This window comes from Plectropomus leopardus, chromosome 21, assembly GCF_008729295.1.
Source record: "Plectropomus leopardus isolate mb chromosome 21, YSFRI_Pleo_2.0, whole genome shotgun sequence".
Lineage (NCBI taxonomy): Eukaryota > Metazoa > Chordata > Actinopteri > Perciformes > Serranidae > Plectropomus > Plectropomus leopardus.
In genome coordinates this window covers 13,005,528-13,022,112 of record NC_056483.1, presented here as the reverse complement: position 1 = coordinate 13,022,112, position 16,585 = coordinate 13,005,528, and the positions used below count along the sequence as shown (strand labels likewise).

Below are 16,585 nucleotides of genomic sequence, written 5' to 3'. Positions count from 1 at the left end.
TCTGAAGATGCATTGGCAGTTGTTGACAGAGACAGAGTTTGTGATGGTAGTCACAGTTATTCCATAGAGATACACAAGGGAGGGGCGATGAGGGGGAGTCGACTCCCCTCTCTTGTTTTCTTGCTGACTCTCTTAACTGTGTTTACTCTTTCAACACTGACATCCAAAGGTATGCAGAGACGATAAAAACTTTCCTGCCAGCTGAAATTTAACACCTACAGAATATAGAAAACATAAGTTAATGCACTTCATTTAGTGTTGAATCCAGAAAAAGGCAAAATAGAATTGGGCAATTCAGAGAGTAACTGATAACATTTTTAGCTTCAGCGGCGAATGAGAAGCATAATGTCATCCAGTGTTTTTAATTCATGGTTCGGTCCATCAAATAAGGCGTGATTCAAATGCTCCCTCCTTTTCAGGAGCTTACTTGTCAATCACTTAACTATTCAACAGAACAATGATTTCATCTGTATTTCAGAGAAAACTAGATAAAAGGAAATAAAACGACACATCATCCAGCTCCTATAAAGATCTACAAGACCATTAGCCCGACTAATGGTCTCGTAAGATGAATGAGATGAAGCAGCTTGTGGGAAAAAAAATCCAGATTTTAAAGATTAACAGATGGTGAAAAAGCCTCTTTTTACGGTGGCACGGAGACCCAACACTTACATTTCCATCCCAATATTCTCTGAGTCCCATTTTAGGTGAAATCTGAGAGATCCTATTGTACGAGGCCTCATTCCCCCCGGGTAGGCGAGCGCTGTGAGGCACTGGTGGCGACGCAGGAGAGGCTGTGATCATGCCCAAGTTTTATCTGAAGCGTCTGAGCCATGATCGCAGGGAAGCTTCAAGTAAAAACCGCAAGAGCAGAGAGTGGAGATGAGAGAGCAGAAAAAAACAACTGATTTCCATCAAAACAGATTGTCAAACCAGATGGGGACTGTTCGAGAACTGGGGCAGAGTGGATGGGGAGGGACTCTGATTGGGCAAATCTCAACACAAACCAGACACTAGCATCAGAACAAAATTGTTCTCCTAAGCACTGTGCTGTCATGTAATTCTAAATGGTTTTAAATAATTCTGAATAAAGTTTTCACTCAATATACTGAATATTAGAGTATTTCAAATGATGAAATTCAGCATGGAATTGTAGACTTTGCAGGGAGTGTCTTTGTGGTTGGGCTTTATGTGGAGAATTCAGCTCTGTGGAGTCGCGATCCCAGGGTCAGTTATGATGGCTGTGTTTAATTTCCTGGAAAGAGAAAGAGGCTTTGACCTCTCACCTTTGAGTATGATGTCACCATGTTACCAATGGTTTGCCTTTGTACTGTGTGAATGTGTGCGGTTTGATGTGTATTTCATTAATTCCTCCTCCTCTTGAGCCATCAGTGCTCCTGGAATAATTCTGCATGCTCTGGCCATTATCATGGTGCCTCTGGCAACACCTGAGCAAAGCTCATCAGCATGCTAGCATTGATCCCGCACAAGGTTCTCCCCAAAGTGGATTGGCTCTAACGCATCCTTTAAACATGTCATCTGAGCCAGCCTCAAACAAGAGGCTCTTTCTGTCAGCCATAGAGCACAGAGTAAACACACAAGCTCATCCGCAGGCCAAGGGAGGGACACTTTAGATGTTGTTGGATAACGGCGTTGTAACAACAAAAATTTATGTTTTAAATGGTTGCATTTAGGGGAAAAAAAGCAATCTGACAACGTGAACACACTGAAAACATGCATATTATACACAGAAAGCCACCACTTGTATGTAGGCAGTTGTTAAGTCAGCAACCTGCGATCCATTGTTTTGCTTCAAAGCTGGGAAGCTAAAAAATTGCACTCCATGAGCGATCCATTTCCCATGCCGGTTGTGAGAATGATTATGGCCGTTGATAATGCGGCACTGTAAAAATCTGACAAGTTGATCCTACTTGAAATGATCTTGGGAACTGATTGCCGTGAAAAATGAAAGTAAGTATAATTATTAGACTTATTTTCCTTTTTGGCACAACTCTAAATTTTTGTTAACAGATCACCAAAGACAGGCATGAAATGGGAGGAAAAGGACATAGCCTATATCACATAACATCGCCATAACATCTTCAACATGACCATAAACACAAACACTAGACTAATCCAGTACAAAGCCATACACAGAACATAATAAGCATCTCATGGGACAAATCAGACACGTGCACTCACTGTACCCTCAACACAGCTGACCACTACTTACATGCACTTTGGCTCTGCCCACCACTACAACACTCCTGAAAAAACAGAACTACTAAACTTTCAGTTTTTTGGTCGTGTCATTCCGCTGTCTCCATAACTGTGCATACTAGCAGACCTGAGCAAACCTGACACGAAAACAAATCACAACACCTTGACTAGTCGCCCTAACTATCGCCAAGAAAACTATTCTCTTAAACTGGAAAAACAAAAAACAAGTAAATATCTCACTGTGGTTAGATCGTTCAACAGAATGGATAACACTGCGACTACACTCAGCCAAACAACCAAAAAAAACAACCCAAAAACAGTTTGAACAATTCAATGAAAAATATTCAGAGCTTCTAAAGGTTCTTGAGTTGCTGATAAGCTTATGCCACAACAAATTAGCTTGATTAGTTAGTTCTTTGTTTCAAACATGTCAAATAAAATCAGACAACTAATAAAAACGAATAAAAACATGGGGAAAAAAACAAAACAACATCAGATGCCCACCATACATATTCAGAAAGCAATCACAAGTATTTCATGTCCGAAAAGGAGCAGGAGGAAGGAAATATATATATATATATATACACACACATAAATGCATACAACATTAATGTTTTTACTTTCAGCACGTTTTTGTCTTTGGTTGTATTGCCTGAATTTACATTTACATTTACAGCATTTCTGTTTTTGAATATTCTTAATTTGCGGTTAGTTGTGTTATCTGACTTGCAGCATGGTTCATTGTACTGCATGCGTGTTGTCAAACTGGACGAGGTGTTTTCTTAATTTGCTTGTGCTTCACTGAGCTCTCAAGCTACTGTATAAAGTGACCTTCCTTTGCCTTCATATTCCCTTCATGAGCTTTTCATGCCATGCAGGTGATTATTGACAGTGAACCCTTGCTGCTGTGGACTTATCGCAGCCCGACCTCAACTCTCCAGCCTATCGAAAGACTCCTCTCTCTTTTTTTCTGCCCTTAAACATGCCTGTAGCGTTCCTCAAGGTCCCCCATGATGCCTGAGGCTGTGGAGAAACTCGGATGAGCACGGAGCTCAATTCAATCCCTCAGCCAAGCCTCTTCACGCGTATGTTTATGATAAGATGAGCTTGACGTGCTCAGGCTTTTATTTCCTTTCCTGTGGACACATTGATCTAACCTGCAGCAACATGCAATTTATCAATATTTGAATTCTTAAAATGTATAGGCAAAGAATAATGACATGAATTCCAGGTCCCATGAAAAGATATGACACTTGCCATCTTGGAATGTATATTTTCCCCTATAAAACATTTTATTGAGAAATACAGGGGCTCCTTAAATCCCTCCTATTTCTCCTGTCTCTTACAATACCTCTGAGTGCAGTGCAGTGTACTGTGAAGCCAATGTGTCAGGACCTCAAATCTGCCAATAAATGGGTCTCTACATGACAAAAGCACCTAACAGTATATTTTAATGAGTTCCAGGACATGATTAAATTTCTAGGTTCAGTTTCCACTTCTGTGAAGTTACGTAGGAAATCCCTTACGCTTCGTAGCTCGTCTTCTTGTCTAAAAAGCCATCAGTGGGCGTGACTGTCAATGTGTCCAAAAACAGTCTCCCTGGGAGCAGATAGAGGCAGTGTATGTATCATTATTAAAAGGCAGCATCATGCTGGAGTCCAGGACAACAGCTTATTACAGAGCAAAATAATGATGCCTGAGGTTGTCCACATGCTAACATGCTCTGCGTACCGACACATCTCGTTTCAACTCCACTCCCGGTCACAGTAAACTATAGATGCAGTGCAGGTGTGTTACAGTGAATGATGAGAGAGGGTGTGAGCTTGTGGAAGGACTTTGAGCAACACCTGTAATTCGTTGCTGTAGTTTACTGTCTTGTTAGTTGCTGAACAACAGTTGTGCAAGATTGTGCAGCCTGCTCGGCTTTGTCACCATAACGGTGTTCAAACTTTGTTTTGTCACTGTAGCTGACAATCTAAACCAATCAAATCTTTCCTCAGAAGAACCTTATTATATTGTAGACTTTTTACCGTACATACAAGGGCGTAGGTTTTGATTCAATATTTGGGGAAAAGAGTGTCTGAGGGTCCTTTATCAGAAAATGTTGAGCATTAAACACTTAATTTCCTGCATTCTGGTTAATTTTATGCTCCAATGTTTGCCTTTTCTGCATCCATTTATGGTGTAAATGTCAAGCAGCAACGTTTGGGGCTAAAACATTAAGCCAGCATTGAAGTTTCAAAAACTGTAGTTCCATTAACGGCCACATGAGGCTTACTGCAGAAGCGGGTCAATCCCTGTGACCCACATGTTAAAATGCCTAACTTTACAGCAGAAATAAACTGAACAGACCAGTTTACAGACTGGTTCAAAGAGCGGTGTTGGTCTCGTTGGCTAGTTTCTCCGTTCATGACAGATGCACAGGTGGTGAATATTTATATATCTAACCCTTTTGCAATTTATTAAGGCATAATTAAAGGTGGGCTACTTTTAGTGACAGGCTGTCTGCCTAAAGTGTCCTCGGTTTCTCAGTCAGATCCATACCTTGCTCCTCCTCTCTCCCCTATATGGTCACTTCTGACCTCCAAAAAACTCAATATGTTGACGGTCAAAATGCTGAAGTCGAGACTTCAAAACGGGAGTCCACACATCAATGGGAGACATTTGTACCTATGTCCATTACTTTGACAGTCTATGGTAAATGTCTTTAATTTTGTCAACATAAAAGTACTCTGCTACTTTCGTGTTTTTTTTTGCACATATTCTAAACATTTGGAGGGCCGTGTACCCTGTGAACCCCTGAAATCTGTACCTATACTTGCATATCAGTGCTATGATGGGAGGCTGATAATCTTTCTAGTGATGAGAATTTAATGTTTAATTCCTGTTTCCCTCTCCCAACATTTTCTAATTTATTATCAGATATTTGTGCAGCAATTAGGCTATTGTAAATAATCATAAAACATACATTTTGCTGTTTTTATGATAAGAAATAAAACTTCACAGCTTTCCTCTCACCATAAATAAACGATAATGGAGATAGTTTTCTTTTTTTGTTTGTTTTTTAGATTTTTAGAAGATTTTTATTTATTTATTTATTTATTTTTTGATAAATCAATTTAAATGTCCTGTCTAGATTCTTCATCCTTTTTTTGAAAATCATCATCGTATAATGAGTGTGGGAAGGGGATATTTTGTTTACTGGTGAATACAAAATGTGCACAGAGATAGTAAGCAAAACAAAGCTAAAGCTAAGTAGCACCAGCTGTAGCTGTGGTTAAACTCAAGATGGCCCTGAAATAAAAAGAGTAACAACATTATTCCATGCACCACATTATATGCTCCAGTATCATGGGGTTAACTATAAACCCAGTGGGAAAAGTTCCATGTCTCGTATAGTCGAGCTTATTTTAGCTTTACCGGTCTGTCAGTAAACATTATTATATGTTTACAGAGTCAGTAGAAAATGCACAAACTAGCATCACTCATTATTAAAGTCGCTGAGTCCCAAATTCACTACACACTGATGCTAAACAGAGTTAAGTATACTGAAAGCGGACAGTATGCATACTCAGTATGGTTGATTGTTTTTATGTGTATGTGCTGTTAATACACACTGTTCTGCAAAAAAGTTGCAAAAGAATGCACATCCGGACGATAAATACTCGGTATTGCATAAAAAAACATGAGGGACAGAAAATATCTAGTCCACGCACTAGATAATGGTCCTATAAACATATATGTAATTAATAATCACCAGGTGATTGTTTCAAACACTGCACACTACTCTCTAAGCACTAAGCAGTGCACAAAAGGGAACCTCCTCACAGCTGTTGAAAAAAGAACAAAAAAATAAATAAATAAATAAAAAACTTGGAAAGCAGAAATATGAGAATTAAATCTTACAAAATATTATATTTTTTATTGTTTCTACACTATTTTATCTCTATTTTTTTGTTAAATTGGCAGTGCATTGGTAACCAATGTCATTCATTCACTTACATGAATATATGACATTGGTCCCACATATTTTTTTATCATTTTCTATCAGTAGAAAATAAAATAGTTGGTGTTTTTGTAAATGAACGACTAAAAAAATAGTATGATGATATATATATATATATATATTCAACACCTATAGATTCATTTACACCTATATCTGCTACGCTGGGTACATCCTGTACTGAATATCGCCCACTTTAATGTGAGAAAGCCTCTTTTTACAGATTGATAGACTGACCTAAATTTAGCTTGTGATAAACACCTCCTGCGCCATACATTTGCATACATTTATGCCATTTTCATTACAACTGTGTTGTGAAAGGTCTCAGTTCAACTTCATGAATTTGACATCAGACATGAAAATCAGCCAACTAGCCGCAGAAAAATAATCAATATTGACCTCATGCTGTTTGTACTTGTAACTCTAATTCTCTAGACACTCATTATCACTGCACCGTGTGTTCGACTGGAAGGGATGACTTTTGGATTGGTCATAGCAGCAATCTGTCGAGCAGGTAACCGTCTGGTAAATCTATAAAGCAAAACAGAAAGTTATAAGTAAACAGCTCATGTTTCTGTCAGTGCAATAGCTTCACAGTTGTGGGTACTCCACATGCCATCACTAATCTACAGGAAACTCTTAGATTCAATACCATTAACATTTGTAAGATTACAAGAATCTCTTGAGATTATATAGAAATATCTGATGCGCATTTGAGGTCTTCTTGTTTCATTGCATTTGTAAAGCAAAATATATATGGAAAAAAATACTTCTTACTATCTTTAGAAAGATCAATGCATATATAAGATTGAAAAAACAACACTTACATGTGACACCTGATTTGTGGTCTCTCTGGTCCCATCTGCTCAGAAAACAAACCGCGGATGAAATACCTCAAATATTGAGTTATGTATAGGTTTCGATTAGCAATAAAACATATACTGGTTTCTTGGCTGTGGTTGGTGATAGTCTATTTCCAGTTACTGTGGCAAGAAATGTAACCTTATTAAACCTAGTGTTATATCCCTTCCAAATGATCTATAAAATTACCATACCCAGAATCCACACCTACACCTGTAAAAATAGTCTTATTGCTGCTGCTGCTGCTGAATGTGTATGCGTCTGTTTGTCACTTTGCACATGCCACAAAAGTGTGTGTATTTCCCCATGTGTGTCCCCGATCCAAAGGATCAACAACTCACAGTGTGTGTTTTGTCATCTTCCCCAGCTAGTTGTGCTGAGGCACAGTTTTTCCCATTCTAATGAATGTAGTTAAACTGGTTATGGATGCTGGGTGCGGGATGCTTTCTCTCAGGCTTGCTGTGCCTGAATCTAATGTGTAGACAGATGATGTATTGGAACCATCACATCAAGGAGTTGTTCATATGAGCCTGGGTTGCCTGGCTCCGCAGTTGCTTACTGTCTGTGTGTGGCGGGGGGGTGCTGAGGGGTGGGCTTGGACGAGGTTGTATTTTCCTTGGGGAATTGCGTGTTTCAGCAGTATGGATATTGCAGGCAGTGGCAGAAGGAATAAACAGACTTTCTCTGTCTTTCTCCTCTCCCCCCCCTTTTCTTCAGGGATGGGTCTGCTCACAGAGGCAGTTCTGTGACTGATGTTTGTCTGTGTTATGCGTCTATTTATTTGTTTGGCAAACAAATGCATTATTAACAAGCCACTGCCACATGTTATCCTCTCAGTGTATTCTCCGTTTGCGTCAGTGTCTTTCCATTCAAGTGCAAATTAGCTAGGTCACTGCACTACCTCCACTGAAATACCAAAGTCGAAGTTGGAATTAGACTCAGAGGATATATGACCTACATGTCATCTGATGTAATTAAGAATAAAAATATCCCAATGTGCAAAAGTGCTTAAGTCTTACTGCCCAGTTGAAGAGGGCACAGGTGGTTTTATGCCTTATCCAGGTTATATCTCCATGCTTTGCCGACAAAATGCCGTCATTACCATGGCCCGTGAAATTAGCAGGGCTCATTTGGAAAGAAGCCTATCGAAAAAAAAGGTTTTAAAGATGATATAAAGAGGTCTGGACCATTAAAAGTGGCGATAAATCCTGACATTCAGTATGCATTTCCTTTGAACTCTGAGCCACATTAGATATTAGATTGAGCGGGCCCCTAAGCGTCATTTCAGACCCAAAAGGAAGTGCCTGTAGGTTTGCCTGGGAACAGCTTGAATAAAAATAATGCTGTGAAAGGCTTATTCACACACACAATCACACTTAAGGCAATTTCAGCCATAACAGGGACAAGGACTGGGAGAAAATGAGTCTATGGCAGAAGACACCTTTTCTGAGGATTTTCCCCCCCTCATGCATACCAAATGTATTTAGCTCATCTGCAATCAAAAGGAAAGGTTGAAAATCTTGTTAGGGTCTCTCTCCTTTGCCAGTGTGTGTCCTGAGAAACATACAAAGCACGTCCACACACTGAAAAGAAGAAAGAGATATAGAAATTCAGGAAACACAAATATCAAACTTCATTAGCCGAACTGACCAGCCGGTGAAATGCACAGTTAGAGATAATGACTTGATAATTGTTGCTTCTTGTTACATTCCTCAGTGAGTACAGCAAAAAAAAAAAAGCAGTGCTCAACTGCTCTGCTCTTAAACTCGAAATGGATCAGAAAACTATTTCTTAAAGGTCTCGCAGTGTGTCGGCAGTATCAACATGTTTTCTTGACCTCGGGTCTCTGGATGGAAAAGCAAATGTTGAGTTTGAAGGGGACAGCTTCTCACTGCTGCAGTAAAGAAACATCCGTAGTTGAGGTCAAGTTTATCCTCAGTGTGTACGATTACTACAATCTCTGAGGACTGAACTCTTTAAACGAGTGAGATCTTTCAAGGTGAAAGTGGCGATTCATATATATATACTGCCTGCAATCCTTAATATCTAATCAAAATTGTGTCTCCTGTTTTAGGGGCATTTAGCACTGAATCTGCGATTACATTTATAGAATTTTAAAGTGTGAGGGGAAAAAATATGAAGCTAAATTAACAATGTGCATAGCAACTGGATTATGACACAAATGGTACATTATGTCAGGGTGAATGAAGAGCAAATCTTTTTCACACCTGTATTTGTCTGTGTCTAAAAGGGCAAGATCATGAATATCTATTGAATGAAAGAGAAACAGTTTAAATTTAACTTTGCTGTTTGCTTGATGCTGAAATAAAGGACTTTGTCGTTCACTACAAACAAATAAATTAGTAATGCGAGGAGGAAGAGCAGGGTGGCAGTTGTCTTATTTGCACAAATTCGTTTTCTTAAATGTGTAAAAACAAAAAAAAACAAAGAAAATATGACACTTTACCTGCCAACTATCACCCCCGTTTAAATGGAACAAATCAGCCACTGAAGATATGCAAAGGCAATGTAATTAAATGTTTAGAGACCACAGGAGAAGCAGAAATGAATGTCAAAGCTGTCTTGATCTTCAGAGGACAGCTTTCAAATCAACACCAACAACAAATTCTTATTGCTAAAATGCTTTTTAATGTTTTTTTTTTTTTTTTTTTGCTGTGCAGCGGATTGAAGATATGTTTAGATGTTTCCAAATATGAGCTACTTTGTTCAAGGCTGAATGAGCCGGGATTACACTGTGATGTGTTTGCGTGCGCGTACGTAATGGTTATAAGTGTAAACGCGCGTTTGAGCCTGCGTGGGTGTTTACACACTGAAACAACCTCATTAATGAATAACTGACATTCTCTATGAGAGTCTGGAACCAAAGATGACATCCGTCTGATGAGTGTATTACATAATTTAGATCCCAATGCATGGAGCACTGCTGCACCTTCCTGCTGTGAGGGGCCCACGCCGCAGCCGGCCTATGATCTTTACTGTGTGTGCTGTGTCCTAGAGTCATACAAATTAAAGGGCCAATCCTCAAAGGTTGTGTCTCACAAGGACAAAATCTTTGAAGAGGCAAGGGAAGAACAAATAATGCACTAAAAAGCAAAAAAAAAAAAAAAAAAGGCCATGTGAGTTCAGGGCTTTTTAATGGCGTCTGCAAGTTTTGTGATTATCTGCGTTTGGCCTACGAAGCACAGTAAAATGCCATCTGTGCTTCCATAAAAAAATAGACCCCATTTTTTAAGACTGATTGTACTTTTGGGTGCTCTAATTGTAAATTTATACTCCTGAAAACATCCACAACTCTTCATTTACAGCTTGAAACAGAAAATACCAGTTAGACTGAGTACACTAGAGGCATTATTCAATCTTTTCTGCAATATTTTTGGCAAAATGTGCCTATGGAGGTGCAAAAAGTCTTTCTTGATTAAGCATTAAGATGTCAACAAATACCTCCGTCCCTGTAGAGGTTTTATACTTAACAAATCAGACTTATTTGATGCAATAACCACAGTGTTTTAGTTTCTATTTCCTTTGCTGTGTGCACCAAGCGCGTGTGTGATGGCTATCTTAATTATCTAAGGGCATCATTTGGAAGCAGACTTTTCAATCCAGTATGGGCACAATTAGCACTTTATAGGCCAATTCAACACACTCTCCAAATCACTCCGTTTTGCTGGCAGTTCCTGCTGCTTTGTGCAGTCCTATTGCTGGCATCAGCAGGCTATCAGCAGGTCTTTCTCTTTGTTCTCAGCTGTTGTGCTCTGCTCCACACACGATGAAGGTATTTATATAAAAAAAAAAAAAAAAGAAGCAAATAGCCATGCAGAGGAAACAAGCAAGCAGGCTCAAGTTTCCAGATGCTCACATGTATGATATCATCAATTATAAATGCAAATGTTTTCCCAGCAGCTGTTGGATTTTTAACCCACAAGAACAAACAATCACTTCTTTGTTTTCTTACGTTTGTGTTTGACACAGTGCAATGGCTGAATGTGTTTCAACAAGAAAAGGATTATCATAAAGTGTTGCAATAAGGCTCTTAACTCTTCTGGCAGATTTTCTCCATTACTGATAAGCATTTTTTTTCTGCCAATGTCATGCTGGCTTTGTTCTAAATGGACATTTTCCCTACAAAATGACTTTTGTTTGGATTGTCTGGTGTTTGACCAATCAGAGGGTTAAGTCTCTCAAGAATCGTGTTGATAAAAAATAAATAGAAAGGCTTGTTTTTTTTTAAAGCTTTACAAAATAATTTCATTAACTGTTTTAAGCTTGAATGAGAAAAGCAACACAATGTTTTCAAACCAGTCTTCACAATTTCTGCAGTGTATCCTCTTTTGTCTTCACGCAGAGTAATTAAGGAGTTATGTTTTGTTTTCACCAGTGACTATTCTTTTCTCTCCAAATCTCCTCCTGCAGAGGTACCTGTTTCAGTACGGCCATTTGCAAACACACCAGCTTCAATACAGGACGACTAAAGGCGTCCCCAGAGTTAACACAGCAAGGTTTACAATACAACAGTGCTCGCCTGTACAGCACTAGGCATGACTTTTCCAAACTAAACTAAAGCAACACAGTTTGCCCTTTGACCCAAAAGCATCACATCAGAGATCAGCTCTTCTGACCTGCAAAATTAAGTACAACTTAACTGCAACTTCCATAATTGTACAAAACAGCAGGGACACCTTTCTGATATTGAGTTGTGGCACTATTTTTGCTTTTTTTTCCCCAGCCCAATTGCCCTAAACTCATCTAGAACAGATTAAACAAGAGAAATCAATAAAGGATAAAGGTGTTCACCCGGATTCACCTCATCACAGCACATCATAAAACCAGCAAGTGTCCCACGAAATGTTTTTAAAGACAGATAAACTGTGTTAAATTATTCAAGTGGGGCAGGTGAATGTGTTGTTGTTGGCAAATTGCTCGAACACAACATGTTTCTCTTCAACTGTGTGCTGTATTGTCTGATTTCAGGATAGTAATAAAAAAAATCATTCATTAAAAGATTCTGGCACAAGTTGCTTCTTTGCTTTGATTCAGATTCAGAGGTGGCCTTGAATTTAGTTTAAGGAGGAGGGGGGGTCTGTGTGTGTTCTGTGTGTGTGTGTGTGTGTGTGTGTGAGAGAGAGTGAGAGAGAGAGAGAGAGAGAGGAGGGAAGCAGAGAAGGTGAGGGTGGTGTCTGTGTGTGTGGGCGGAATTACCAAAAAACGTTGATTTCCATTCTGGCGACCAATTATGTGTTAAAAAAACAAACTTACACCAGAGGGTGGGGACTCTTTCCGCTTGTTTAACTACAGTACAGACGATTTTTGCCTTCTTTTACGACACCAACCTCGAACATGTGTGGTTTTCCTTCGAGACTTTGTTTAATTCGAGGTTAGTTTATGCTCGGTAGGAGAAAGCGGCTCTCTGTAGTTTGTATCCGTCGTGCGCTGCGTAAATGCGCTCCAGTGTACTGTGCTGTAACTTGATGATCAGTTCCGTTCCAGCAGTGTTATTCTGCAGAAAGACGTGCATCTGTATTCGTTTTTCTTATGAAAAATAACTCGTTAGGTTCTTTTTTAAAACGTGTAACAAGTGCTGCTTTTGAATGAGCAGCTCAACAGTATATTTCAGCACCTCGGACAGCGACACTGTCAGTTTCCTCCTGAGGCCTTTGCTCTAACTTCCTGCGCAAAACTCTCACTTCTAATAACAAACAAGCGTTTTTTTTTTACCCTTCGTCCTGTTCCCATTAAATGCAAATAGAATAAAAAGTGATAAATACGGTTAGCCTATACAATACAATATCTTTTATTAAGCGGGACATATAGGGATTCTTCTATTATTTCCACAATGTACATTTGGTGAGCAACGTCACTGAACATTAAATCAGTCAAAGCTACGCAGATTCCGAAATGTAGAACACACAATAATGTGAATATGTACTTTATAAATTATATAATTATTCTTTAATAAAAGGGCTCTATAAGTCGTCTCCGGTGGCTGAAATATGTCGCCTTTTTTTCTCTTTTAATAAACTCGTCGGCGGCCTACATTTGGCTTATTTTCAATATGTTCAGCATCCAAACGCAACACCATTGACAGCACAAAACATAAAGTAAAAACTTCCATTCGTGCAAAAAAAATGCCTTGGGCGTGAAAGCACTTCTTCTCTGGTTGTCCATAATTCCATATACTTCACTTGGACGGAAACCATATATTCTTTAAGGCTATACAAACTTAAAATAGAGCATAACACAGTCGGCCTGTCCAGGACGTCAGTTCTTCCACTCTTCTGCCTTGTCCATTTTTGCCCAGGTACACCCGTTTGTCTGTTGGCAAAGTTTGTTTTTCCAAGCAAGAAAAAAAATCCACATTCCCGACAAGCACACGCCACTGGGCCGATCAATACGTTTAATCATCCAGATTGCGTAAAAGTTGACTGATGGTTTTGAATATATGAAACTCCAAGGAAACGTTCATATTTGACTAGATAGTGGACGAGTGTAGGTATACAGATATTCGTCGGCTTCCTTGGCTGACAGTTATTTAAAATAAATGGCGTGTTTTTTTTTGTTGTTTTTTTTCTTTTTTTTTTAAGTTCCTCGACCTAAGCAGAGTCCCGTGCGACGTGTATCACCGCAGATTAGATTATAGAGGAAAGACTAGAAAGCCTGAGAAGGTGGAGTATTTCCATCCGCCCATTAAGGTGCCCCGTTCCAGCTTCAGATAGACGCGGTCCTCCCGTTCAACCATCAGCAGTACTCCGTTGCTGGCCGCCTCTCTCGTTACGTCCTGGTCACCGGCGAATGCTGATATAACCGGATAATCATTCTGCATCAGGTTCACCTGCAGGAGAGGGGAGATTTCAGGCGTGTTCTCACTTCTCCTACAAATGGCATCAGTTAAATGCTGAACGCAACTGTTTCATAAGTGCTTACCTGTATGGTTTGTCTGTTGTAGACCTTCACCACGTGAAAGCTGAAACTATATATCCCCCTCCTTGGAGCTTGGAAAACGCTTGCTTTGAGATCGAAATGGTTGCCGATGTTCACTAAAACCTGTGACCAAGAAGGGCGCAAAAATGAGACAGCGTTTTATTTATTTCATTTCCCCCCCCCCCCCCCCCTCCCGCTTCCCCTAACACAACCGCTGTTTTTCATTGTTTGTCTCTGTCACGCACCGTGACTACAGAGAGGCGTATCAGTCATACTCTGGCTCTGGCATGCCAAATGTTTTAAGGCTGCACTTCAGTCGCAGTTTGGAATGCTTCCCAATTTGATGCGTACAACAGGCCGCTGTCCAAAGACCTCAGCCATGACAACTTAGTAGAACATCCGAGCAAAAAGCAGCACAATGCACATGTCAATTCCGCCGAGGCCTAAGACGCATATGTGACCAACGATCCCGTATGAATGATTATTCGTTTTGGCAGCGCATGACTATATCACGCCAATTACGCACAGCATTAAATGAGCCCCTGTCAAAGGAAAACAACATCGTGTTCTTCAGGATAGAGAAACTCGGGGCTCAGATCACACAGAGCGTGAGCAGTGATAGGAAATCGATGAAACATGACCTTAAACAAGTTCTGCTCGCCCACGGCAGTTTCATGTTATGTATGGTGGAGAGAGAGGAAGAGGGGAGAGAAAATGGTAATGGAGCTTATATATTAGCCCATATCTGATAAATATTTTGTTGTGCTGTGTTAAATGTAGTGAACATCTGACCTGGTCAAAGTAGATGGTCATAGACGTGTTGCTCATTTCTGACGGCTCATGGTTGGTTCCACGCACGGCGGAAAAAGCCACCTTTGCCCCAGCGGAGCGGACTGATATGCCAAGCGAGGAGGTGACCGCTCCGTCCGAAGAAGGGTTCGAGTCGCACACCACAAGACATTTCCCTTCGAGCACGATGGGCTCCGTGTCGTTCTGGCCGAGGCAGAAAGCCACGCCGCATCCCAAGAGGAGGACCAGTGCCAGCATGGCACAGGGTCCCGGGCAGCGCGCGGGCACCATGGTCGGATCGCTGATCCCGTGCACACTGATACAACCCGGCAGCCCCTTGGAGGTTTGTTAGTACTCGATCACCTGGTCCAGACTTAGTCCCTTTCTCTTCCCCTCTCTCTCTCTTCCTCTATCTGTGATGCTCCCTCACTCTCAAACACCCTCTGACACACAGACGCACTCAGACTCTCTGTGGCTGTGACTCCCCTCCCTCCTGTGCGTCTTAGTTGATTTTGGGAGAGTATTCAGACAACTGTTGTGGTAAATCCTGATGATTAAAGAGACAAAATGAGAATGTTCATATCAGGCAGCAGCAGGAAAAAAAATCACGTAGTTTAATCAGCAAACTTGAGCATATTATCTGTGCGTAAAATGGCTATTGTGCGTAAAATGAAAGGCAGTCGCTACCAGTTAACACCAAAATCTAAAAATCGCGTGAAGAATATTAGTAAAAATGTTTTTCGTCTGATATTGATCAATCCAACTATTTGTGCTACTGCAGATTGTTTCCTAGAACTGTGCGTCACAACACTTGGTAACAAATTATAATGTCTAAGGAAAATCATGTTACAGATATCGTTCCCCTCGTTCTAACTGGTAATTATGGAGACACAAGCACTTTGTAGCCGTTTATGTTGAGAAAAAAGGTAAATCACGACATACCTGTGCAATCCATCCCGCTGATATGCTCTCTGTCTCTCGCAGACTGTGAACTGCGCGCTCAGATCGCTGGTGCTAAAAAAGCAAGAGTCTCTGGGCTCCCTTTCGAGGGACAACTCACGCCCATTCTTTGTGTGTAGCCACTGCAACAAGACTCTTCAGAAGTATCCCGCAATTAAGAGCACATGCGTGGACTAATGTCTTTGTTTACATATTAATCAGTTCGATGTTGTGAGCTCAGGGGCCCCTCGGGACGACAGAGATCACTTGCTCTCAACGTCTGTCATTTATATGCTGTGGGTTTCTCATGTCACTCCCTGATTAATCCGAAATGAAAGGGGTTGCAGAGGATAACCTTGCTGTTGCATGGTACATTCAGCATGCATGTACATGTTACTAATTTGAGACTTAAACAAGCGTTTTTATGAGTCCACTAAAGATACTTGTGCGCCATCCAGTGGCAGATTTGACTTCTGCAGAATGTGCTGCAGCTGGAGAAATCATAGGAGAAAAAAAGTGATTAAAATAACAAACTTGTGATCAGGCTGGCATGTTGTATTGCTTGGTGTGTGGTGGCATTTGGCAAATAATTTCGCATGAAACTCACATTTAACAAACACTCCACAAGCAAGTTGAAAGCAGGTGACACTTCAGAAAATGCCCACTTCACAGAGAATGCCCCGCGCCTCTCTGTATCATCCCCTGGCCTTTCTTTTCAATTCTTGACATGTCATCATCCTTTGAAGAGCCGTGTAGATGGTCCCTATCAGTGCTCCACACTTCTCAAGAGTCTGAGAGTGGGCTTCATAAGTGGTGAACCCTCACGTTAGACCTTTA

General features: G+C 40.4%; 1 protein-coding gene across 1 annotated transcript; it reads right to left on the bottom strand.

The window, feature by feature from the left end:
* Positions 1-12,881: 12,881 nt before the first annotated feature.
* Positions 12,882-15,891, bottom strand: cbln2b (cerebellin 2b precursor). Its single transcript, XM_042510652.1, has 4 exons — positions 15,752-15,891; positions 14,813-15,356; positions 14,024-14,143; positions 12,882-13,931 (listed from the first exon to the last, which is right to left on the bottom strand). Exons 2-4 carry the CDS (start codon positions 15,098-15,100, stop codon positions 13,734-13,736), a joined length of 606 nt encoding a protein of 201 aa, XP_042366586.1. The 5' UTR covers positions 15,101-15,356; positions 15,752-15,891; the 3' UTR covers positions 12,882-13,733.
* Between the last annotated feature and the right edge of the window lie 694 nt (positions 15,892-16,585).

Excerpts from the sequence above, each read along its gene's own strand:
- cbln2b (XM_042510652.1), bottom strand. The coding sequence starts at position 15,100 with ATGGTGCCCGCGCGCTGCCCGGGACCCTGTGCCATGCTGGCACTGGTC. Across the intron at positions 14,144-14,812 it reads TGACCATCTACTTTGACCAG|GTTTTAGTGAACATCGGCAA; the intron begins GTCAGATGTTCA and ends TCTTGGTCACAG. Across the intron at positions 13,932-14,023 it reads ACAACAGACAAACCATACAG|GTGAACCTGATGCAGAATGA; the intron begins GTAAGCACTTAT and ends CCTCTCCTGCAG.